The sequence below is a fragment of the Seriola lalandi genome, unplaced genomic scaffold (assembly GCF_002814215.2).
Source record: "Seriola lalandi dorsalis isolate HSWRI2012SDOR001 ecotype SW California unplaced genomic scaffold, Sedor1 jcf7180002054758, whole genome shotgun sequence".
Classification (NCBI taxonomy): domain Eukaryota; kingdom Metazoa; phylum Chordata; class Actinopteri; order Carangiformes; family Carangidae; genus Seriola; species Seriola lalandi.
In genome coordinates, this window is record NW_019525311.1 from 1,226,665 (window position 1) to 1,253,201 (window position 26,537).

General features: G+C 40.5%; 2 protein-coding genes across 2 annotated transcripts; both read left to right on the plus strand.

Annotated features, from left to right (window-relative positions):
- Positions 1-9,717: 9,717 nt before the first annotated feature.
- On the plus strand, positions 9,718-13,483 carry LOC111668737 (uncharacterized). The gene is made up of 3 exons (XM_023424845.2): positions 9,718-10,469; positions 11,433-11,593; positions 12,231-13,483. The coding sequence occupies exons 1-3, from the start codon at positions 10,001-10,003 to the stop codon at positions 12,573-12,575; spliced, it is 975 nt and encodes a 324-aa protein (XP_023280613.1). The 5' UTR covers positions 9,718-10,000; the 3' UTR covers positions 12,576-13,483.
- A 607-nt stretch (positions 13,484-14,090) lies between these two features.
- cfap65 (cilia and flagella associated protein 65) lies at positions 14,091-26,512 on the plus strand. Its single transcript, XM_023424844.2, has 34 exons — positions 14,091-14,174; positions 14,720-14,907; positions 15,066-15,168; positions 15,424-15,590; positions 15,677-15,885; positions 16,666-16,802; positions 16,884-17,109; positions 17,223-17,491; positions 17,583-17,777; positions 17,889-18,124; positions 18,275-18,434; positions 18,653-18,775; positions 19,038-19,289; positions 19,367-19,506; positions 19,651-19,735; positions 19,840-19,986; positions 20,143-20,308; positions 20,531-20,659; positions 20,775-20,988; positions 21,222-21,350; positions 21,571-21,661; positions 21,818-21,903; positions 22,034-22,100; positions 22,325-22,435; positions 22,652-22,843; positions 23,196-23,354; positions 23,518-23,661; positions 23,943-24,059; positions 24,214-24,348; positions 24,428-24,478; positions 24,642-24,862; positions 25,081-25,212; positions 25,423-25,800; positions 25,962-26,512. The coding sequence occupies exons 1-34, from the start codon at positions 14,094-14,096 to the stop codon at positions 26,026-26,028; spliced, it is 5,307 nt and encodes a 1,768-aa protein (XP_023280612.1). The 5' UTR covers positions 14,091-14,093; the 3' UTR covers positions 26,029-26,512.
- Positions 26,513-26,537: the final 25 nt, after the last annotated feature.

Here is a 26,537-nt window from a genome sequence, read left to right on the forward strand (position 1 = left end):
TTTAAAAAAGTTTTGATCCATATTTAATCTCTCAGTCAAATCATTTCGAAATGTATCTCATATCTTGTGATGTTTCCTTTATGCTCAGGCTCAGATCTTGAGACTTCAGCACACTCTGATTTTCAAACAGGCCTGACATTGCTGGCAGTGACCCCAATTGAATGTAATGTATTTGTGTAGTTATACAGCACAGGCACTAGGGGCAAGTCAAATCCAACTTGTGAACCCAAGAATAAACTCCCTTAAAGAGCATTGATTTTCAGAGTAGGTGTGACAGAAGGAAACTCTCAGTCTTTTCACAGCTCAGTCAAGAAGCTAATAACTCAGTGAAGAAATTGCCATGACCAACGTAATTTGGGTGTATTTAATGTTGATGTGGGATGCAATGCAATGCAGATACTGAATACATGAATTACTCATCACTTAGTTATTCATATTAAGCTTTCATGCTTCGACATTTTGCATCGCCAGAGGAGGTTTGCATGTTTAACCTGTTTATCCCAAATAAACCACATAACATTAAACTCAGGCAGCTACAATTTTATGCCCCTTGACAATCACCATGGGCTTTTCCAAGTCCGTAATTTACTGCCGTCTAGAGTCAATAAGATCAAAGTTCAGTGTGAACGAATGAATCTCTAAATTCAACATGCAACCCTCCTCCCACCTTTCTCCTTCTCTCAACCTTTCCTTCCTTCCGCCATTAATTTCATGTTGCACATTATTAGAGGTGAAATCACCATAAGTAACCTCCCTTCTACATAAAGTATTGGACCATGAGATATTGTCATATTGTGGTTTTATTGTTGTAATTTAATTAGCATATTGTCTGCCTCATGGAAGTACTTCTCCTGGGACATTTAACATCAGAAGCGTTTCTCACACTGTGCTGTCACACCATCATCTCTTGTTTTTCTTTTTTTTTTTTTATAGCTCTGGTTGGCAGTGACTGCAATAACACTGTGCCTTCATTAATTTTCTGAAACTGAGAAAAAATCTATGATTTTCTCATTGAGTCACATCACATCTCTTAAGATGAATTTGTCTATTATTGTAAAAAAAAAAAAAAAAAAGGATTATTTGCTCACAAATGAGTTTTTTTGCAAGACAGTGATACATAACAAAGACTGTGTGTGCTGGAAGTTAGTTAACCGTATTGACTGTATTGAGCAGTCACAGTGTCAAGGCTGATTTCATTATTGAGTGAGAGAGTTTAGGATGTAGATGTCAACACATTGGTCACCAGCCCGCTGATTTACTTTGGCATAAATCTGTGCTGTGATTTGAAAGAAAACCGGAAACAGACAATCTATCATTTGGAGGAAGTGAATTTCCTTTACCCTCCATGCAGGACTAATAAGGTTAATCTATATTTTTGGAGGTCATTCCTTTTCTGTTCTTCTTAGTTTCTTTGTGACTTTGTGACATATTTTTAAACCCAAATTCGGGTCAGTATACAGCAGGTGAACATAATCTTTGCAGGTCATTTTTCCAACTGCTTGATTAGTGATGTTATTCAGAAAACATACAGTCAAAGAAGACAAAGATACAGAGACTGAGTCAGAAATAAAGACAGACAGGGTGGACACTCACAGGCAGGGACAGACACACAGCGTATTACATTACTGCCCCTGGCAGTGTGTCAGCCAGTCTGGAGGGAGGGACAGGGGCTGGAGGAGGTCTGATTAATGAGTGTTACTGGGTGGTGGAGAGTTTGTGTCCCCACTCACCCCTGTGTCACCAGCACACTCAATGGCTTCATCAATTTGTAGCCATTATCACGTCAATAGCCAAGAATGGAGGGAGGAGGGGGGTTAAGTATTGTGGGTAGAAATGGGCTTCTGCTGCGCCATCTGTGGATAGCTTCACATGGGTGAAGCAAGAAGTAATCACTTCATTCATCTGCCACGTCTACGTCTACAAAATGAAAACATTAGTGTGTCGGATGTTAACTAAGGCTTTAACTGATATACAATATATATCTTATTTGAACTCATATATAATACAGCAATGACTGATTAACATTTTGCTAACATTTGCTAATTAGCACAAAATACAAATCTCATCCCAAAGTTGATGGGAGTGTGATTAGTTTTGCATGTACTTTGCATAATGGTGCAATTTGAAAAGTTGACTAAAGTTATAACAATTCTTCCTGATGGGAACATTAATGTATGGACTGCATTTCATGGAGATCCATTCAATATTTCACCAAAAAACAAATGTTTAAACTTCATGGAAAAGTGATAAAGATTGCCAAAGTCAGGGGGGGGAGGAGGGAGTCAGGGGACCATGACTGCCTGTACAAAATGTGCCAATCCATCCTGTAACGATATACTGGAAAGGTACAGATTTTGACCTGCCACTGGCCCTGCATGAAAGGAGAGGGGATTTACCAAAGCACCATAAATTTATGTAATATCATGGCAATCCATCCACGAGTTGTTGAGATATTTAAGTCTGGATCAAAGTACTACGGAATGCTTTAGTTTGATAGATTTTTTTTTTTTTCTTTTTTCTGCGCTGAGCTGAAAAATGTTCAGTAGATGAAAAAATCCTGCAGTACCAGAGGGCTTACTCATATTGCTCTCCTATTCCCCTGTCTTGTAAAGAAGACACAGTTCACTTGCATTACTAAATTTAAGCAAGTAATAAATCATCACAGTCTCCTTGTTCATTTGTCACTGCGCCTACACAAGTCATCATGTCTGTGTGTGTCTGTGTATTTCAGGCAGTGTCTGCATGTACGTGTGAACGCAAGCAGCTGTGGAGTTGATAGGGATAAGCAAATAGCTGCACACACATCATTAGGTGCTCATTTAGGAGCGCAGGCAGCTCAGGATCCAAACAGACGTGTGTGTGTTCACAGGTCTTCTTATCAGACCTGTGAATTTGGGAATTGATGTGGGATCTTGGAACCAAACTGGAGTAAAAGTCCACACTGTATAAACCCTTACTTACCTCAGAGGCTGAATAGCCTGTTACTTATCTGGCTGCATGACTTTTACAGAGGCTGCTTAGTGAAATAGTGAGGATAACGACTCATCAAGGAGTTCATATGACGTTAATGAGTTCAACACCTGGTTTTTCATTGCATATTACTGTAACTAATTAAATAGTTAAGGCTGATATTAGACAAGCAACATCTGGGATGGAAGAGGCCAAAGCTGAGTAGAAAGAGAGGAGATACTGGCAGAAGGCAGACCAAAACAATAAGCAGAGAAGGTGTAAAGTAAGGGCAAGGGGGGATCAATCTCATCGTCAGCGTGGGACGACATACATCAAACCATGACAGCCCCTCCTCTAAGCCTGTCAGTCCCGCCTCTGTCAAAACGACCAATTAAAGCAAAGCTAATTCCCCCGTTAACCTCTCATGTAAACCAGAACACTGCACTGTGTGACAAAAGTGTGTTTTTTTTACTCACTTTGTAAAGGAGCGAGTGTCTCGAAACCTACAGAGCAGAGAATGTTTCCATTTTCCTCATGAACATATTTTGATTTTTTTTTTAAAAAGTGGTCTCTTTTTGTGAGGCATTTTTATTATCCCGCTACCAGCAGTTGAACATTTTTGTCTGTACTTTATTAGGCTGAAATACCCATATTGCTGACTGATCTCATAAGCTGACACATACTTTTTTCCTCGGAAAATCAATTTTTATTTAAGTGGTTATAGTCCATGGTTTAAATCAACAGCAGAAACAGGAACTATACTGCAGCCAACATCATGGTTAAGAAAGGGGAAAAGCACTATACAGTATCTTTCAATAAAATCCATAGAAAAACATGTCATTGTATGTCACCAATTCAAAGAATAGGGTGTGAATCTTGCACCGCCCCTTTAACCGAATTACTTTTAAGCCATAAATCATCATGCATCTAAATATACATTTACATGCACACTGGAATAACATCCCTACAGACTGCCACACACCGACTTTAGAAAACCAGTAACCTACACACATTACCAGGATTACAAGCCTCTCCCTCCAGCCTTTCTATTTAATCTTCCTCACTTGAACAATAAAGGTGTGTTTCATCTGAATTTGTCAGGTGCTGGCGCAGCTGAGAGAGGAGAGCAGAAGTTAACAACAGGAGAGGAGAGATGATATGGCAGTGTCAGGTATGGCGATGATAAAGAATCACATGTGTCTCTTTATCACCTAACCCTAGACCTTCCAACCACACACACACACACACACATACGCAACTGATCTGATTAAACCCCACAAATATAGATTGGTGGGAGTGTCCGTGGACCACAAGGCTAATTGAACTGTCTTCGTTCTGAGAAGATGAAGGGGCTATGGAGAGGATGATGAGGACTAGATTCAACAAGCAGGAGGAATAGTTACAGAAAGATGCGTATGAAGAAAGAAGAGGAGGAGGAAGAGCAGCTGCTGAGGGAAGCAATTCAATCAGATTTTTCAGTCCACCTTTTAGATGTATTCAAGTTTGAACGCTCAGAAAAAAAAGAGGTAAAAGAAGAAAAGTGGGTCAAAATATATCTATATATAAAATATATATGTACCTTTTCAATCCTTTTCCGTTGTAGAACTTTATTTCCTTCTAGGATGACAATGTCTCTCGGTTGGCTGGTCGAGCCGCCACTTTGGTCAAGGCTGAAATACCTCAGGAACTACTGGATGGATCCAAACACAGATCTTCAAGGTCCCCAGAGGATGAATTTTGTTGTTCAGAGTGAAATGTCTTCACAACGGATCCATGGATTCCAAAAGCTTTGAATATCCATGAACCCCACATAATTATTTGTAATAAATTTGGTGATCTTTTAACTTCTACTCTTAGGCACAAAAATAAAAATCATCTCGCTATTTTGAAACTTTTGTACTTCACTTATGATGTTATATTTCCAAAGAGGAACAATCCATCAGCAGTTTGATGAAGAAAACTCTGTATGACTGAAACACCAGCATCTCTGACGCACAATAATTTATGTTTATCGCTGGGATACAAAAAATATATCCTTAAAAGTGCACCTTAGACATTCATTATGCACCCAAATCTTCTTAAATACTGTATGTAGAGGACAAATTAACAAATGCCTGCAGTTTTGTACAGGATTTTCTAGCAGTTCACAGCCTTGGTGGTTTCGTGTCGTAGGAAGAACATGTTTGAGTGACGAGTATTTTGGGATCCTGACCCTGCAGAGCGTCTGGGTGTCCAACAGAGCAACAGATGTTTAACTGCTCTGTGCTGCCTCCACTCTGCCGCCCCATCACTGCCCCTGTCTTTGTGTATTAACCAGCTCTACGTGTGTCTGTCTCCTCCTCTCATTCACAGACCTCTGTTTAGGACTAATTAGCTATGTGCCTCCTCTCCTTTCTCCCTCCACTTCTACCCTGAGGCCTCATCTCATTCTACTGTCATCTCACTGTTTACTGTTCTAAGTAATAATCATCCAATCTCGGCTCGTCCCCTCCCACCTCCCCTTCTCTCCCTCCTCCTCTCGTCCTCCGCTCCTCCCTCTTGTCCTCCTCATTATGTCCCGGTCTCAGTTGTGACGGCCGTCATTAATCAACTCATTTTAAACGACGTTGAACCTTGCAACCCTGGACACCCACCCCTCTTCAACCAGGAAGTGTTCTGTTCCTGCGGCCCATTAGGCCAACCAGAGCAAAACTGAGGCATGACAATAGACACAACAATAGAAACCAAAAGCAGATATTAGACTAGATTCCACAATAGGACACAGACAGAGGGAGAACAACAGGCCTTATTATGCTCTATCTGTTGGGGATTTTGGGGGATTTGCTTCTTGCCTTAATGTCTCCTGGGATACATAGTCATATTTTACTTTGCTAATTCACTGGCCCTTGTTATCTCCGTCACTTACATCTGTCAACTGAGCAGCAAAGCTCATTCGGAAAAATCAGAATATGTACCAAGTGATTAGTATAAGCAGTGCCCCTCATCGCTGAAGAAAATACTGATATGAACTGAAGCTGACGTTGCATCAACAGCAAAATGAAATCATTTTTTAAATTTTAAAATCTATTTAAAATGTACTCCATGCACTACATGTTTCTAAGCACCATGCTGGAATGGTGTCAACCTTTTTACCTCCTAACTGTGGTGGGTTGACAGACATCGCCCACTGGCTTAACCTCTTTTACATTTGTATATGAATGGAGACAACATGAATGGATCTTTTACAGCTAAGGGTAGAGAGGAGCAATGGCCTGAGTTGTTGTTCTGTGTCTCCCAGACTCGCTCTTGTCTATTTCTACTCTTTGGTCTGCATTGTTGCTCTCGTCTATGTAGGCCTGTATGAGTGTGTGAGAGCATTTGCAAGCTTACTTTGGTGTCTGTTTGTAAGGTGGCTTAAACCCAACAGTGGCTATAAGAAGATACTCACATCTCATTTGTCACAATGCCAAAATTACATGAGTGGAAAGGCATCTGTACCTCTCCATAGTGCAGTTTGACAAAAGGAGGACCAATATAAAGCATATATATATATATATATATATATATATATATATATTTATATATATATATGACACTGCTCTCTCTAGTTTGATCCTGGCTTATATTGGTATATATATATATATATATATATATATATATATATATATATATATAACTGTTTGGTCTTTGTCTAAGAATCAATAAGTGGTGTAGTTAAGCCAACTTTAAACCATATTTTTAAATGTATGAAATGTGAAATATAAATGAATTTATTATATTGATTTCAGTATGAACATGATGGGCAGGCAGACAACCAGTGAAAACATCTGTACTGCAAATATGAAAATGAAGTTTATTTTCTTGAAGATATTTGTTTTACATAGATTATTGTTTTACAATAATGATCCTAAAAAGGCATAAAATTAAGACGTTACAACTTTTCTGCCTGTCACACAGACCTAACCTGAAAACCCTTATATTCACCTTTTCTGTAGTTAGTGCTCTCTGCCATTGTAGGGCAGCGTGCGTTTCTCATTTTCACCTGGTGGATGAGATTTCTTCCTATGTATTAATCTAAAACATACTTTTCTGACACTGCAGGCCCTGACTCCTGACCTGCCAAAGATTGAGGTCTTCATCTTCAAATTACATTGATCAACAGTGTTCAGATCAGACAAGACACAGATAGGTCAACCTCATCCTTGTGCCAGAGTATATTACTGTACAAAGTATCAAGTTATGACTGCTATCTGTGGTGAATAGATAAATGCTATGTGTATGGGTTATATGAACACAAAGACTCTTTTGTCAAGGGTTGTTAATCTTGCAACCTGACCATAAATCCCAATTACATTATATCACCAAACATTATAACTCTTAGTGGTGTGAAATTTCAGACGCTGTGCGCTTTGTCTTTATCTACAGGACCTTATCACAAATTATGTGATATTTGTACTCGGATACAGTGTCATTGTCAAGACATATAAACACTTTATTAAACACTGTGATATATAATTTCTCTCTCTTATCTAACGGAGAACAGATCAGTATTAATTATTTTACAACAGGTGTTTACAACCTCTATTTTTTTTTTTTTTACTATGACCATGTGACAAGGGCAATGGGGAAGAATGTCTGTTATTATTTTGTAGAACTTAATAACCTTTGATCTGTAATTGAATCACTTCTTCCTGCTAAAAGATGAATAGAAAGCAGATAAAAATGTTGTGCTATGAGTAAAACTTTGTGGATTTGTGGATTTTATAGCTCAAACATGTCTTTCAACATACAATTAAACAACAAATCAAAAACAAAAAAGTCTATCTAGTTTGCAATGCATTGCTTCTATTTCTAAATAGTTCAAATATGCATAACTTGTACACATTTCATAGTTTCACAGATCTAAACAATATGTCAGCAAAAGCATGACGACATTAAGAGAAACATGGAGTTGTAAAGCAGGCAGTCTGACAACTTTCTGCACCTCTTTCTTTTAAATATCTTTGGTTTGGAGTCCACTGTGGTCTACATGAGAATATGCCCATGGGTCATTGTGAGTCATTGTAATGATAGATGATGTAACTTGTAAATTAGTAACCTGTGTCTCCTGTGAGATGACTTTAAACAAAGAACATCAAAACCTCTTACATCTGTGTGTGTAAGAGTCAAATGTGGAATTGCACTTAATCAGCATTTGTTTCGGTTCCTAAATTCATTACACCAAGTCTTCTCTACAGCTGCCGTCCATGCTACCACAACAGTGCCATAACAGGGAACAAATGATTACTTGACTGTTCTATGAGTTGGAGGACTGTGATGACTTAAAAAGAAAACTAATGTCTGAAAACCTTCATATCATGATACTCAGATAATCATTTACCTAGACGCTCACACACACATGCCTGCACACACCCACATGAACCCGTAGGTCGTTTAGTTTATATGTTGGCTAGTTCAGCAGGTGTTGGTGTGTTTGTCTTTGAAGTGAGAGCGTTTTTTTTTCCCAGGCCTATGACTGTCTCTTATCGGTCCTGTATAAACCGGCAGGAAATCACCGAACTGTGGTAGATGCCTACGTGAATGCAGTTTGTAGGCTTTAAGTGAAACTTAAGAGGTCCACCTGACACAATTGTACATTGATGGTGTCTCAGTGAGCCTGTAGTCTTATTCATGAGAAATATAAAGGTTTTGTCAGGTTCTCTGTGGTTCGTCTGTGGTTCGTCTGTGGTTTCCTGATGGTGGAACAAGCAACCGTGTGCTGTCAGAGCAGGGCTTCCCCTCTTAACCACTTATCTCTTCCAAAAGTACCTCCTGTCCTAACACCTCTCATACCCTAACATGCCAAACTAGCACTCACTATGCACTCTCGGTGTATTTCTATAACTGACCTTACACTTATTGAAAAGATGTAGTACTAAGTACTTACACCAAGGTCTCCTACTGCACTGAAACTTCTGTGATGTTCCTCACTTGTAAGTTGCTATGGATAAAAGCATCTGCCAAATGAGTAAATGTAATGTTACGAGCTATATGCAAATATCTGACATGGAAGAAATCTTGATTGCATATACAATTTGTATACTAGGGCCTAACCAACCAACCACAGGGTTTTATGTCACCTGGTAATGCTTTGTCTGTGTGTGGCTCTGGTCTGCAAGGGGAGAAAATGAGTTTTCTTTCCGTCAGTTTACAGCTGCTTTATCTGCTCCATGATGTGGTGATGACCGATAATCATAGCAGCAGCCACTGATAAGAACTGTTGGGTTTCTGTCAACCTTAGCAGGCCATAAAATCTAATGAAGATTTAGTTGTAAACTGATGAATTTCGTCATCTCCCTGAAGTGAGACGAAAGCAATTAACCCAATAAAGTTATAAAGTGTGTGTGTGTGTGTGTGTGTGTGTGTGTGTTTGTGTGCCATGCTTGTGAATGTGTAGATACATTGTGTGATTGCAGACCAGAGTGAGAAAGCTTGATCTCAAACTGACAAAGAGGTAACACAGACAGAGCAAGAAAGAAACACACAGTGTTCATAAAGAAATAGCTGAAAATGAAAATGAAATAAAATTTCAGTTGCTATTACCTAGTTTTTGAACCTCATATTTGTAACATGAGCACAATGAAAAGTAAACACTTCGGTTTTTTGCTGTTTTTTTTTTTAAATTATATTAATAGGGGGTGCATGAATGCCTAGCCTACAACTGACCCTTCAGGATAAAGAGTATACCCTGCCCCTGTGCTGCAGGGCTCTGGCCAATCACAATGCAGCAGACTTTACAGCGATATTGAGTGCGAGTGATTTCTCAGCCTGCTGTCGTGAGTGTGTGAAGTGGTTTTTACGCGCATGGCACAAGTGGAGTGTTACAGAAAGAAAACATATCTTCGGGGAAGAGGAGTGATAATTGAGCAGTTTCGGCAAACTTTAAAAGCTTAGGCTGCACAGCGTGTTGAGAAATTGGAGACCAGTTTAAAGTACATCAGAGGAATTCATTTCTTAAATTCACGTTAACTTTTTGAAGGTCAGTATCACGTAGATTAGCACCAGCTGTTCACTGGAGACATCTTTGAACAGAATGACTGCCACCATGGAGAAATCCAAAAACTTTCGCATCGATGCGCTGCTGGCGCAAGACGTGGAACAGAGGACGGACGGCGATGGTGCGTCCCCCGGGTTATATTACAGCAGGAGCCCCGGCGACAGTCCAGTGTCAAACCGAGGTTCTGAGACGCCCTCCCCTCATCCAACCCCAGCGAACTCCTCTCCAGCCCGGACAGGAGTCCTGCACAAATCCCAGCTCTTCAACTTATCCCAGTCAGGACTCACTGCTCTGCATCAAGGGGGTCTCATCGGAATGTACCCGGGCTCCATGTACCCTCTGGGGGCCCTCGGAGGCCAGCACCCCGCCTTCATATACCCTGGCTTTACGCAGCTGGTCCAACCATATCCGGAGCAGCTAAAGGGGGCCACCATGACCGGGACTCTGCCTCTGGAGCCCTGGATCAGAGCCGGGTTGATGTTACCCAGATTTGGAGAATATGGAGGTGAGAAGCTTTCACTCTTGCAATAATAAACTTTGTGGATGGGATAGTATAGGCTACAGCCTTGTTAAAATGACTTAAATCTTTTTAAAATTTGTTTATATAAAAGCTATGTATGCATGTTTTTCAAATCTAAAATGAAATACAATCACTGGCTGTTTTTCAAAAGAGCTAATAGTGAATATTAACACACACACACACACACACACACACACACATATATATATATGTATATGTTGGAATTAAAAATCAAATCAATTAAAATTCATAAAATCAAATCGATCATACATTAGTTTCCGTTTAATTAAAATGTTTATTTGTCAAAGCTGTTGTTTTTTTGTCCAGTGTCAGCAGGCCCATGTTATAGGGCCTCCTGACACCTGCGTGTTTATCTTGGTTTTGAAAGGACCGTGACATTGAGATGCTGTCGCTTAAGGACAATTTATCTCATAAAAATAACGCGCAACATTTACGGTAAAGGTAACACCTGATACAGACCTACCACTTAATCAATTGATAACATTTATATTGTTTTCATTAAGGTAATGGAGCTCTGTGATGGTTTATTACCCCTCCAAAGCAATATCCTCTCACCAAGACCTCACATCAGGGCAATAAATGTTGACGAACAGAGAGACAGCAAGATACATAGACAGGATGACAGACAGGCAGCCAGGCCACTGTCATCTAAACTATGAACTAGGAAACAAGCTGGAAGATTGTGGGATTTTCATTTAAATATTGATTTGAAAAATATCCTTGAATGAATGTTTTCTTTCTTTCTTTCTTTCTTCTGCTGCTGTTGGCATCTTTTGCTCATAGGCCCACTATAGTAAATTGGGTATTGTGTTCTTATAGAAATAGATGAAATATATGATAAAATGTAAATAATGACAAACGTGCAGTATAACCCATCTCTCTGTTGCCCTTTGTCTCTGCTTCTCTCTCTGTTTTTGCCCCTCTCAGCTCAGGCCCAGGCAGGTTTGCTGGGGAAGTGTCGGAGGCCCAGGACAGCGTTCACCAGTCAGCAGCTGCTGGAATTAGAAAACCAGTTCAAGCTCAACAAGTACCTGTCCAGGCCTAAACGCTTTGAGGTGGCCACTTCACTCATGTTGACTGAGACTCAGGTGAGGGAGCAGTCACCTGCCAAGATTACAACAGTGACTTACACACACAGTGGTTACTGTAGTACCTGCTCTTTGATAGGTAAAAGATATATGGACTACGAATAAAAGTGAACTTTACTTTTTCTCAGTTCTACCAGCTAAATTTAGGAAAAAGAAAAACAGAAAAACATTGTTTTTCATCCATCACAATATATGTTTTATTTTTAAAACATCACATGGCTTTTCTTTCCAGCCAAGACTTCATCAGTTGGCACCTCAAGAAGGCTATTTTTTCTCTCTTAAAATACATACTAGAGGGGAAAATCAGTAATACAAACATGCTAACATTATGTTTTCACTACATGATAGATTTTTTCCATTACAATGCATAGTTAGCTTCCTCCTCATCCTTTTTCCTTTGAAAAGCAGCTGAAAAAAAACAATATTTCATCACATATATAGGCACAAGATGTTTTATATGATTTTGGGTAAAACAGCTGTTAAAGAGACCTCCAGGTTGTTATAAGTATCTGCTTATTTTATTTTCTGCTCAGGTATGTGCCCGCAGGGTAAATTTAAGCTTACTTACCACCATTCTTATTTAAGACAGGGTGATGATGTTTTTTAAACCTTTTTCTCTCCTATGTTCTTTCACCAGGTTAAGATCTGGTTCCAGAACAGACGTATGAAGTGGAAGAGAAGTCGCAAAGCCAAGGAACAAGCAGCCCTAACTTCCTCACTGACTGATACAGAAAGAAATGGGATGGACATACACAGTGGCAAGCCTCAGGGCGACTCACACAGCTCAAGCCTAGAGGATGAAGAGGAGCTTGACGGAGAGGATGAGGAAGAGAAAGAGGAGGCAGAGGTGCTGAGGGCAGGCTCATTAGGCCCTGTAGGCTTCATGCGGCATGCTGTAGGAGGAGCAGGGAACTACAGCTCGTATGTAGAGGAGGAGCTAGAGGAGGGCGGCCCAAGAATAAAAAGCAGGGTTTTTCCATAGTTGTAAAATTCTGCATGCTTTATGTCTTTTTATGTTTATTACTCTTGAGAAGACAATACACTATTCACAGTGCCATATCTTTGTCTGGCGCTCCCAAAAAAGCAAAAAGTTATTATCTGCACATTGGGCTGGATATCAAAACAAATTACATCAAACCAGAATAATGTCATCTTTGTGTACCTGGATGTGATGATGGTAAGGATTTAAAGTGAAATTGCAATAAACTAACGATTACATGAAACTGAAACTGTATGAAGGTGGGTGGGATTGGGGGGGCTTTAGCACTTTCATGGTAGTTAGTGGATGAAAATTTCACCTGGAGATGTTGTAAGGAGTATCAGTGTTACATTGTTATCAGTGCTTCCTAGTCTGTTACAAATATTGGAGAAATATTTGACTAATATTGTAAACTTTTCATAGGCAATTTTTAAAAAGACTTTGATTCACATTCACCCAGTTAAATTTATGGGGCATTATAATGGTGTGACAAGAAAAATGCTACTCAGGTTATTGTAGTTTTTTGACTATATTGTCATGAATTTTTGTTTTATAGTATTCAGCTCTTCGTTTTGTATTATCTTTCTGAAACTGCATGTTTTATTTAGTTAAAGCCACACCCACAAGGAAATGGCTGCATGTACTGTATAGTAGGCAATTCCAAGTTTACTGTTGATATGGCAATTTCCCTGTATTTTGTAAACTATTCTCATATTAAGTGTGGTGTTGTCAATATAATTTAAAATTATAGAATTTAATATATTTCACCTTAAGTGCAACACTGGTGCTTTTGTGGAGGGGACTGTTTGAAAAATAAAGCTCAAATGAATGTGTTTTGTGTCATAAGAAAACAAACTGTGATAGTGATTGACAATGTGCGCAATTTACAATTAAAGGGATAGTTCAGTTTCGTTTTTAGCTGTCGCTTTCTGTTTTTTGGGGAGACTTTTGTTGTTTGTACATCCTGTTAATCGTTCGTAATAACTCACATCATAGCAGGCTTATTTGCTAGTTTCATATATAGGCTACTACCAGCTTGCGTATTACAAATGTCCCTCCTAGGCTGCAGTAATTACGCCTACTATGGCAACACAAACAATTGCTTGTTGCCATGGAAGCGCTGTGGACAACCAACTTCTAAAACGCCTTCTTTTGACTGTTGTTCGCGGTGTTTTCATAACTCACATGGAATAAAAAGCAGTAACCTCGTTGCCAAGCGTAATTATTTGATGTTTGAAAGAAGGTAAGAGTGCGTTAAACATTAGCCGTTATTAGTTTAACATAAGCAGTCTGTTTAGCTTTCAGCTTTCTGCGCCCTGTGTTAGCCAGTACAGCTATGGTGAAAACACTGTCTCAGCTTGGTCTTAGTTTCAGCTACAACCAACACCATCTGTTTTGAGTGAGTGTAACAGGTGTGTAAACTATGCAAAATTACAAAACCATAACAACATTATTGTAAACAACTTTCCTCCATATTTAACGATTTGTAGATGTGTAAATGCCTTCTCTCTTTTCCCAGTCATGTTAGCTGAGGCTCAAGGTCCAGACCCAATGGGTTCAGGAGCACCATGGCAGCCCCCCACCACTCGAAAGGATCTCAAAGTAACTAAAGATTGAATAGCATAGCATGGCATGCTTGGAACAGATATTTATTACCGTTTCACTGAATCTGTGTGTTAAATTTGATCAGTTTATGTCTCTCCCTGAATGAACAATGGTCCATGAGTCACAGCTGTCTATTATTTATCATAAAGCTGTCATCTTCTTTCTCTCCATTTATGTCTTCCTATGAGAAAAACAAATAGGTGGGCTGCTATTATAGGGACAATTTTAGAGAGAATGGACCATAAAAGTCTGTAATAAAATTGATCACAGTTAATATTGGTCTATTTTGTATGTAAACAGCTACAGTGTTGCTCATCAGCTAGTGTCTACTAAACTGTACTGTAATAAAATTGACAATAGCTGTTCCTTTTTGCATCAGTTGTTCTGACATAATGGCACACATGCCCTTTTTTGAAATAACTATTGGTGTATGGCAGTTTCATCTCTACAAAGAGTATTATATGCTAAAGGTTCAATATTCTTAAAGTTGTTTATATGTGTCCTTTTCCAAAACTCATCTTCTGCAACACCCCACATGGCAGGAGCCAGGGAATCACAACAGGCAACAGGGAGGGGAGCACCAACGACATGCATCCAGCAAAAGAAGCTGCTTTTTAGGGTTGGAAACGAGGCCAGAGGTGGTTTGGGAGGACTGGGACCTTGGAAAAGAGTTCACCAAAACATTAGTGTTAAAGAACATTCATAACAAGCTGCAGAAGCTCCACTTGAGGTTTATCAAACTCACACAAACACTCCTGTGAATACACCTATAACCCTCACACAAACAAACACATGTAAACTGTTATTATTTACTGCCAAACTACAGTATACAATAGAAATTTGATGCAGATCTACAGGCTAACATTTTCCCCCTATGTCCCCTTACAGGCTTCCAGTGTCCAAGTTTTTCACCACCTTAATTCCCCAGATAATTGTTTTGAGCCCAGGGACTTCTTTCTCCATCCCAGTCACCTTTAGACCGATACAGATGGTAAAACTTACTCAACAGCGCTTACTCTTACATGTATTCTGAAAGTGATGTGCTGCAGGGCTTTTAAATATGAAGAAACATATTTTGCATTCTTAAATTGAAGACGTCATAAACAGAACTAATCCTAATTATTGCTGACAAATTGTACCAGTTGTCACAATTTGTAGTCTCACCATCAGGGATGTTACATGATATGCAATATCATGCCTGTTTCCTGTCTTCTGTCTTGTGTGACTGTCTGAATGCTTGGGACAGTGTGAGTATGAGGACAGCATTGAGTTTCAAGGTAAAGATGGCAGCTTCCAAGTACAACTCCGTGCCATCATTCCCTGTCCTGCCCTGGAAGTGCCTGACTCTGTGCTGCTTCCAATCTGTGCTGTTCAACACTCCTCACATACTACTTTCCGGCTCAAAAATGCAAGGTACATCACTGTTGCAGGTCGATCCCTCTCTCCGACTCTTCTTTTTCTGTGTCCTACCCACTTTCCTCATACTCTTCTTCCCACAGTAAACTCCAGACATGCTTCGAGTGGGTGTGTGCAGCGCCATTTCAGCTGAGCCCTGAGCAGGGCTTGTTGAGGCCCAGCCAGGAGTGTCACATCACTGTGGTCTTCCGGCCGCAAGAGGCGATGGTGTACCAACAACAGGCCTACTGTATGTTTGGAGAAGATGGGTACAAGGCAGAGAGCTGCTGCACTGTGCTGCTGCAGGCACTAGGTACTATAACCAGCAGCAGAGACAGGACAAGATGAGTTTAATTCATCCAATGATTTTAGCTATAGTGTACGTGGTTAAATGGATTTAAAAGGTTACCAATTAAACTTACCAGCTTTGACAATATAGCCAGATGTGTAAATCATTAATACAGATTGTATGATTGCTAACAATTACTGTTGAGTGTACAATTTGTGATGCAAATGTTAATGGATGTGCTTTGTCCATTTCCAAAATCTATGAATAAGCCTGTAATTTGCTGGGGTGCCTCGGTTGCTCACCTGGTTGAGCGCATCCCATTTAGGCTTGGTCCTTACCACAGCGTCCTGGGATGGAATCTGACCTTTGGCCCTTTGCTGCATGTCATTCCCTCTCTGTCCCCCCAACTTTCCTGTCACTTTCTCACTGTAACTATAATAAGAAAAAAAGCTGCAACTGCAGCTTGCTCTCAACTTGATGGCCGGTTTGGTTGCATCAGTAATATTATGTAAAATTGAAAAAATGAACAAGACCTGTATGTTTGTGAACATGCCTTAAATGTGTATGGTCAAAAAATGAAACTTATAGGACCTTCAAGAAAATAATTCAAGCCCCTGAAATTACCAAACAGTTCGCTGGTCTGACTGTATAACAATGTAAATTTGAGCAAAGATGCACATCCTACCTTTGTCTTAATTGTAGCTTCATTTTTGATATGCTGACAATTTGTATCATGGAATTAACCATATGGGAAGTACAAACCAATATTTGCTCACTTACCTCTTGTGTTGCCTCTTGTTTTAGCTAAATACCCATGTCTTCAGCTGAGAAATCCAGCCGAGAAAGAGGAAAAAGATCAGGGGGGTCCAGTACTACACTTTGGTTCTGTGGCAGTTGGCAAAAGTTTGCAGAAATACTTTGATATCTTCAACCCCGCTCCTGTGAGTAGTACACAAAGATGCAGCCATGCATGTGTACACTCTCAATGACCTTCCCTGATTTTGTTTTACTCTCTCCTCCAGGTAACCGCAATTTTCTCTTTGTCATGGCTGTCTAGTGAGGTTCCTTTGTTTGGGTCAGAGTTCAGATGTGATGTCACCAGGGGTAAGGTGGTGCCTGGTGGATCACTACGGGCTGCAGTCACCTATTCTCCTGCTATGGTGGATACTGTTTCGGTTGAGTACTTATCTCTAAAATGCCAGGGAGCACTTAACGAAACCCTGCTTAAACTCACTGGAAATTCTATAGGTAAGGGAGCCACAGAAAGGCACACACATACACATTTGAAATATGCATTGTTTTACAATAATAAATGAAACAGGAAGGGAAGGGAATTTTTTTTTTTTTTTTTTTGTAACTAGGTCCCAAAGTTTCCTTGTCCTCCTCTGTGGTGGATTTTGGCTGTGTTGAGGAAGGAGAAGCAGTCATACAGACAGTGGAGCTGATTAATTCTTCTCCTGTTGAGACCATCTACCAATGGGACCTTGACTGTAATGGGTACAGTGTGTTCAGTATCCAGCCAGCAAGTGGCATAGTACGCCCACATAGCCATACGACACTGAAGGCAGTCTATAGGCCGACACAGCCCATTGCACACTACAGGAGAGTGGCATGTCTCATACTGCACAGGGTAGGAGCCAATATGCAGATGTATACACACTCACAGCGCAGACACTAAACTAATTAAGACTAATTACCTATCTACCTTGTCTTCCTTGTAGGACCCTCTGTTCCTTGACCTGATTGGTACCTGTCACTCAAAACTCCAGAAACCAGCCATTCTGAAACCTGAACACTTGGTTTTGTACAAGCTTCACTGGTACCGCAGACAGGACCCACCATACAATCCCAGTGCCATGCAGCAAAATAAGAATGTGCACTTGAATCAGCAGCTGCTGCAATCCACCCTGGATGAGGTAAAGTGCCACAGAGAGATGTGCAGAGTCATCTATTTAAATATCTAAATATTCAATATAGGTTTGGTATTGTCTTTATGACCCTGATTTTTTCTCTGTGTCATTTTCTAGCTGTCAGGTCATAGACTGGACAGTGCTCCTGTTGTTCCCAGAACTCCCATGGAGGAATTCTACCAAATTTGCTTAGGGTGCACGGATCCTCTCTTTTCCAGTTCTTCGTCCTCTTCACATGTGTCTGTGGTGCCATGTGAGCTGGTGTTTAATCACAAAATGTCCTCCTCCTTGTCTGCTTCATCCACTTCCTCTCAGTCTGTCTCCATCATCAATCACACCAGAGGGAAACTCAGGTACCACAGCCTGCCTCGGACTGTGGCTTCCCACTGTGGCATTACCAACATACATTTTTATCTTTATGAACCTTGAACCTTGATGAACTAGATTATCTGTTTTTTATTTTTTGCTCAGTCTGGTTTCTTTTGCATGTGATTCTCCTCCAGCCTGGTGTGGACTGTTACCCAAGACTCTGCATTTACTGTCTCTCCCTCATCATGTGACCTGCCTCCACTCAAGTCCACCTCATTCAGAGTGACCTATGACCCCAAGCAGCTAAACACATTGCACGGAGCACAACTCGAGTGTTTTGCATACTATAAAATGGTATTGTAGGATATTCTTTACTACAGTAAGAAGTCCATTACAATAAGTGATGGCACTTGTCTTTTTTGAGTTACTATGTCAAAAGTGTGTTCTTTAAAATTTGTCTAATTTTGCTCTCAGTTGTCTCCCTGTTGTGAGTATAGCTTTAATATCCCAACAATTTTATGCATCAAATCTTGCTTGCGTACCCTCCTTGCCCTCCTCTCTGGATGCTGCAGGATCACATTGGTGAGCGACTGCTGTGTCCGCCTTGGTGTGTGACTGTCAGAGTCATCGGCCACTCCTTTCAGCCTGGCAAAGAGCACTTCATCCCGTGCTGCTCTCTGAAGCCCCCTCAAGTGGTGAGACGCAAGCAGAAGAAAGCACACAAATGTTACAGTATTTCTCTCTCTCTCTTTCTATCTATTTGTCTCCTTTAGTCTGTCCTTTATCTACATTTTTGCCATTCACACAATAAACAGCAAAAAATTAAGATGGTATTAAAGCTGTTTTTGACCATTTCTCAGTAAAACCTTCTCATGAAATCAGTGTAAAGGACATTGTAACACTGCAATACATTAAGACAGAGATACTCTGGTAACGATAACATTTTGTTCTTTATAGGTGTTTCCAGCCCTGAGTGCTCTTTCCTATCAAACAGTGCTCCTCCAGAATGGTGGAGACCTGCCGCTCACTTTCTGTCTGGACCACAGCTCAAACCCTGCCCTTGTAGAATCATTGTCTGTAATTCCGAACTGTGGTCTGATCCAGCCTGGACATCACCGAATCCTCACCCTCAGAACAACTCCCACAGAAGATAGTCCAAAACAGGGGTTCAATTTACTCCTGCAGCTCAATGCAGCTAAACACACAAAGGTACTAAACACACTGAGACTCAGACTGTCATTGAGAGTTACAATCTTCTTACAGGTTTTACTGTCTATCTCCTGTAGGAACTGACAGTTGTGAGTGTGGTGGAAAAGCCGTGTGTGTCTCTGGAAGGAGACGGCAGTTTATATTTCCAGCCAACAGCTGTGGGTTCACGGACACAACGCTCCCACCACATCAGGAATCTCAGCAGTCTACCTCTACGGTTGGTTGGCTGAGTTGTTATCCCAGTGCTGTTATTATAGTGCTGTATTTGTGACATTTTCAGTGCATGGTTTGTAGTCTGGACTTTATCCCAGCATCATTAATCTTGTCTGCAGCTGGTGCTCTGTGATGTCCTTTATGATAGGTTCCAGTGGAGCATTCCGGACCAAGACCAGGACCTTATCTTTGCTGAACCAGATGCTGGTGAATTACATCCGAATGAGAGCTCAGTGAGAGATTGAGAGAATCTCAAATACACTACATTTATGGACATAGTACTTAGCAATGTATTAAAAAATTTTCTGAGCAGTTGACTTCATTAATTTTATTATAGGTCCAGACCTGGTCCTTCAGTCCGCTGGAGGAGAAAGCATATACACTCAAACCTACTCTCACCTTCTGGCCGGTCCAGACTGATGGATGTAACAAGTCACACCTCACCCTTAAAGTGGTGGGAATGGGCTCCAAAGGCTTCATAGAGGTAGGACTGTCATTGTGTTTGTGTGATTTTGTGTGTGTATATACTGCAATTGTGTAAATTTTCAAGAAAATTCAGATTACTTTTCCACATACATGAATAAATTGATCTTGAAGTGAACTGAACCAAGCAGTGTGTGCATGTTTGTTTCCCCCCCAGGCAGAAAACGCTGTTGTGGATTTAGAGGAGAATCTAGTTGGAAGTTACCGGTCGATTGAAATTCCTCTGGTGAACAACAGCCCCTGTCCTGTGTCCTTTCATCTCTCTGTACAGCAGACATTTCTGGATGAGGAACTTATTTATGACTCTGAGACTGAGCCAAGTGGTATTCTCTTTTGTGGTATTCTCTGTGGTTGTTTTATGTATGTATGCACATAATTCTCTATGAAAGAGTATTTGATTTTACCTTGTGCATCTGTTAGCAAGGTAAATGAGGATAGTATCTGGCCTGTAGGTGTAACAAAAAGACTGCTGAACACTACTAAGACAGATATAGTTGAACCCGTGTTATATACTAAATACATTATGTCCTGTTTGGCCCCTTTAGCTCTACAGCTGGACTGTGAGAGGGGAACCATCACCTCACACTCCACAATGCTGCTCCGATGTACTGTTAAACCATACAGAAGAACCCAGTACTTATGGAAAATCAGCTATCAGACACTGAATACTAGTGGTAGATATAAAACACACACACAAATTCTACAAACCTGAATATATTCTGCTTTTGTTTTCTATTATTTCTTAATACATACTGCTCTCTCCCTTTCTGTATCCATCTCTCTCCCAAGGGTTTGTGTCGTCTCCCCCTCAGCCAGTGTGTGAGGTGCGAGCTAAGGGTGTGTTCCCCACCCTACAGGTGACTGATGTGTGCGGTTGTGGCAGTGTGGCCGGACTCAGCAAGGTGTATCTATGGAAACTCTTGTCATTGGATAACCTCAACAAGCACCTGCTGTCTATCCCGTCCTCTGCAGAACTTACTTATGGAACCCCCACTAGACACAGGTATAGAAACAATTAAACATTGAACTGATTGTTTATTTTGTTGTGAAAGTCTTGATTACATTTTGAAAATCATCACAATTATAACTGAACACTTACTATAAAAAGTGAATAATAAATGTCACAATACACTTATTTTCTGCTGATTTTTGTTTCTTCAAGTAAAATAGACATTTTGTATTTAGAGTATATTGTCAGGCCATGGTGTGTGCATGACTTTGTCTTCTTATTCCTAGTCTGCGCAGTTGTCCTTCCATCTTCACCAAAACCATGTTGGATTTCAGCTTTAGTGCTGCTCCCATGAATTCAGACCCCTCAACTTTTGTGCTGATGTTTCATAACCCTGGTCCCATCCCTGTTAATTGGTGAGCAAATAACAGGCTGTGGAGAATACAGTCATCCAAAATGAAAGATGAAAGATTCACATTTTATTTATACTAGTCAAAAATTGCTATGCAGTATAACAGACCAGACTGCCATAGTCAGGGCATCATTTTACAATTTTTGCTCTGTTTGAAATAGTGGGAAAATAGTGGTCCACTGACTGTGTGATCTACTAATTTTTGGCTTGCTCTTCAATATTAGGGCATTCTTGTTTCCAGAGGACCAACAGATAGAGATGGAGTACTGGGCAGAGACAGGAGAGTTCAGCAGCACTGAGCTGTACCAGATGAAGGTCAGGCATGTCCTATCCTTATCTAAAAACATGAAGGAAGTTTATGAATATTAAATTTCACTATATGATTGAAAGTCACTGAGATTTCAGAATAAGACTTTTTGACTTTAAAAAAGATACAGTCACAAAGCACAGATATCTTCAATTCATTGACAGGTCCAAGACAACCGTCTGTTCAGCATTTCTCCTCGTGCCGGAACTTTGTACCCAGGCCAGCAGAGGGCGGTACACTTCAGCTACAGGTCAGCGACTCTGGCTGTGATACATCTGACAAAGATCAAAATATGTCTTTTTTTAGCATAAAGCAGCTCTTGTAGACATCAGATCATTAATTATGTGATCCCAAAATAATCCAAACTTCTTCCTTCACAGCCATGACTTTGCTAGGACAGATCGGTTTCCTGTTGTGTTCAAACTCTCATATGGCAGAGAGATCTTGGTGAGGCACAACTCCAGTGATGATATAATCAAAATTAATTTATTTGCTAAAATGAACAGTTCTTTCACTTCTGCTGCGTAATTAGCAGTGCTATCCAGTATTGTCTCTTTTACCTGCTGTAGAACTGAAGGAAAGTAGCAAACTTAGTGTATCACTGGTGAATTCTCCATAGCTGTTAGATTTTCCATTAACTTAATTTCCATGTGATGTGTTTTTGTGCACAGTTTAACTTCCAGGGGTTGACAGTGGAGAGAGACAGACCATATCTCCACTTTGCCTCCAATCAACATGTCTTCACCTCTGTAACTATTGGGGACTGCAGTCCTCCAAGGCAGGTGTGTGTTTAATTTCTAATATAATAAGTCTATTTGAGTGGCCAGCGTACTGTGAGTTGAAATATATATTGCATTCCCATTAATATAATATTTCATCTATTAACTCATATTCAGTTAAAAAGACTTTGAACTGTTAACATTACAACCTAAGCTTCTGTAAAAGTCTGGAGAAAACACAGGTAACTCTGCATTTGTATATCTTTGTTTGTCCTGCAGGTGTATGAATTACACAATGCTGGTGCAGTGCCAGTCCATTATGAAGTGGACAGAGCTGTGTTGTCACAGCTTCAGATAGACAACTTTAACCATCCAGTGCTGTGCTGCCTCAGTCCAGAAGGAGAGATCCCTCCTGGGAAGACGGCCATGCTGGAATGGATCTTTTCTCCACTGGAGGCTAAGATGTACCATGTATGGACTGTTGAGCTGTCTTCTTACCATTGTCCACTCAGAACCTAAATACTGTACTAACTGGTTTGTCCAGGTTTTACTATAGGCAATATGTTTCACAAAGTGTTTTCTTCTGTAGCATCGTGGTCATTAAGCTCATAGCAATTTAGAAAATCCAGTTGAACTCATGTTACTTATTAAAGATGAGCTGGAATACTTACTATACACAGATAAACAACTTCCATTCATTTATTTATTCAAGATGATGCCACATAAGATAGCATTTATACCATTAGCTTTTAAGCACACACTGTCACTAAATGTTCAATTTCTGTTTGCAATTTTGATTGTTTGCAATTTTGTGTATCACCAGATGGATATTCCTATATACATCCAGGACGGGGACTCAACACTGGTCAGGTTTGAGGGGTGTGGGTTTGATACTCCATCACTGGGCTCCTCAAACCCATTTAACTACAGTGATACTAAGCCACCTGTACCCTGCGTCCAGAGGGTGCCATTCCCAGGACAGGTGAGACATTCAAGGACATTCAAATCATATTTTAATTTAAATCTGAGTTCAATCCGATTCTGCTGAATACCACCAGTCTGTTCCTTATAAGTCATCTTGCCTTTGTGCCTGTCGATCATTTGAGGCTGTTTGCATTCATCTCCATGTGTGTGTTTGTGTGTAGGTTGTATTTCTGTCTGAGGACAGTGTCTCTCTAGGTGACATCCCTGTGTCCTCACAATCTTCAAGAATCTTCTTCATCACCAATGTGTCTCACACGGACATTGTCCACTACACATGGGACCTGCCCCAGCAGAGCAACCAGCAGGTACAGGAAGATATACATAAAGCCTGTGCATAATGTTTTGTGTTTATGACCATTTTGAGGAAGAAACAAGCAGTTCTTCCCTCTTTGTGTTGCTCTATTTGAAAGTCATCGACATTTGACATGTATAAATCAGTGGCTTCATATTTTTATTCTTTGAATAGCTTGAAAAGACTGACATAAAAATTAGCTTTTATTTGTGTGCCAGGTGACGTGTCTATTTCAAATTTGATGCAAAGCTTAACATAACATATTGATGAGGGTTGAGTGTGTTGTTGTGTTAGGTGGTGCAGATTCGTCCAGAGCAAGGCAGTCTGTGTCCAGGGGAGAGTGCTCTTATTGTCCTTACCTTCACTTCTACTGACTACCCCACCGTTTATCTGCTGGATCTCATCTGTCAGGTACCACAGCAGTACCAGTGTAGATGAGTGTTTGTTTTTTTTTTGAGCCTGATGAATTGAAGCCCACCAGTCACTGACATTTTAACACTTTGAGAAAGTATAGTTCTCTATGGTAACCACTGTCTCTCATTCTTTACTCTCGCCTCCTCTTCAGGTTATTCAGGAAGCCGCACTGACTCGGTATCATGAATCTTTGCAGCGCTTGGAGGAGGAGAGAGAGAGACAGCGAGATGAATTCACTATCACAGACAAGAAGCTTTCAGAAATCCAAGGGAATCTGGTGGATAAGGTCCTTCCTCAAATTGTCATATTTTTGAAAGATGGTGTAACATTCTTCCTCACGATATTCATCCTTTGTCTTGTTACAGGAACCTGTGGCAGTTCCAGTAAGAAAAGGGCCACCACTCAGGAAATATAAGGTGGCTTTAATTTGCTGTAATTATAAGCTCTGTCCTGTGTATGAATATCATAGTAATTTAATTAATTTGTAGACATGCAGAAATAAATGTGAACCTTTGAGGGTTTATAAAGCTCAGCTTGATTTTGACTGCACCTCTATGTCTCATTTCCTCTCCCCTCCAGACTCTTCCTCCTATCTGTGCCAGTAGTAGCTGTGAAACAGTGGGCTTTATATGTACTAAGCTAACAAGAGCTGAGCGGCGGGCATGTCGGGAAACGACGAAAGTACAGAAGCAGCCTGAACCACCCCAACCTTCTCTGTTGCATCTGGAGGTTACAGCACACTCCCACAGCCTTCAGGAGTACCTCACACACTTTCCTGACCAGTTCAATAAGCTTTATAGGTAAAGTCCTGTCCAGTATACATTTAACATCAGTGAGGAAAGTCCTGACTTTATAGATACACAACTTTTATATAAGAATTTTCTTTATAAATCTGTTTACACACACATAAAAAAACTTTTGATATTTCAAGTTCAGGAAATTAGTTCACATTCCAAAAGACCCTGACCTCAATTTTATATGCTGAATCAATAATGATCATCTCTGCTGTATTCCTCAGGCACCTCCAGTCAGTCAAGTCCCGGAAGTCTGAAACCTCTACTTCAAGCACAACCCTCTCCATTAGTCTGCCTCCACCAACACATGGCCCTGAGAAAGACTTCCACAGACACATACTCAACTCTCTGCTAAGGTAACACTTACACACCCACATACATACAGTCAAGACTCCCATGCAAACATTCACCCTGACATATTCACTTAAATAAGCTTGGTTGTTTGATATAAGATGTCATTTTTGAATCAGTTTGGTAAGGCCTGGATTTAGAGTTAGCTTAAGTGCATTGTGGTGAGAAATGATCTGAGTGTGTATTTATGTATTTTTCTTGTTCTCCTTTTCCAGGAACATGCTTGATGATTCAGCCTTTGTCCAGTCTCTAATTACTTTGGCCTCCAAGCCCATCACCTACCAGCCCTTTCACTGCCCCCCTGTCTATCCCACAACTTCCTCTCCCCCTAAACCCCAACCTCAAGTTCTGTTGAGTGGGACTAAGGCTGGATCAAATCAAGAGCACAACACAGTGGACAGGGAGGGGACTGCAGGATTTTCGGGAAACACACCCCAAAGACAGAACACGCTGCACACTAAACATGTGCCTAATGGCATGAGTGAAGTTGTTTTGCTGAACACCCTCCAGAACCTGATGATGGAAGCTGTCAGAGGAGAGCTTCTCCTTACAGCGCACCCACGCACTGTTATCCTGCCACCTGTTTCTACCAGGTGAAGACAGACACATTGTACACACATCCTCATGCACACACACACACACAAACACGCACACTTACAGTAGCTTGGGCATTGTTACTTCCTTCTACTGTTTGTTGCATGAATCAGAAATGAGATATGATAAAAAACAGTTAACATATTGTGTGTTTCATTAGAACCAGGAGGATATCCAGAGCCATGGCTGAGGAGAAAAAAAGCAAGGATAGTGTGGACTTAATTTGAATCCTCGCCATCTACCCATCATCCCAAAGGCTCATCTCCCTCCATCGTTTTCTGCAGTCTTCCTTTCTACGTTCAGGTTGCTCTGACATATGATTTGTAGCTCTTCTGTATCCCTCCGAGTGCCATCCATCATTTTCTATCCATTATACAGCTTTATTCATGTGTCTCTTCTTCCTAGCCCCATGTCTCAGCACTTGCTGTGCTTCATCTTGCTTTCTCGTGCTGACAAGACTGCTGACTTCTCACAGACTCCTCCATAAATATTTCAGAAATGATGTTGCAGTTGTATTAAGTCATTACCAAAGGTTTGAACATTAATAAAAGTGAATCTAACTTGTAACTCTGACACTTTTTGTATTGGCATGCTTCTTCTCTTCTAAATCTAATTGGTTTGAATGGCAAGTTAATAAGCATGGGAAATTCACAATGTGTCAGTGATTTGAAATGTACCCACAGTGGGCACCCCTAGATTTTGTTTCTTTTTTGTATGTGTCTGACTTTCTGCAAGA

Bases quoted from the DNA above. Each gene is read 5' to 3' on its own strand.
- LOC111668737 (XM_023424845.2), top strand. From the start codon at position 10,001: ATGACTGCCACCATGGAGAAATCCAAAAACTTTCGCATCGATGCGCTG. The intron at 10,470-11,432 runs GTGAGAAGCTTT...TGCCCCTCTCAG, and splicing joins CAGATTTGGAGAATATGGAG to CTCAGGCCCAGGCAGGTTTG. The intron at 11,594-12,230 runs GTGAGGGAGCAG...TTCTTTCACCAG, and splicing joins TCATGTTGACTGAGACTCAG to GTTAAGATCTGGTTCCAGAA.
- cfap65 (XM_023424844.2), top strand. From the start codon at position 14,094: ATGTTAGCTGAGGCTCAAGGTCCAGACCCAATGGGTTCAGGAGCACCA. The intron at 18,776-19,037 runs GTGAGACGCAAG...TGTTCTTTATAG, and splicing joins CTCTGAAGCCCCCTCAAGTG to GTGTTTCCAGCCCTGAGTGC. The intron at 20,660-20,774 runs GTAGATATAAAA...CTCTCTCCCAAG, and splicing joins TCAGACACTGAATACTAGTG to GGTTTGTGTCGTCTCCCCCT.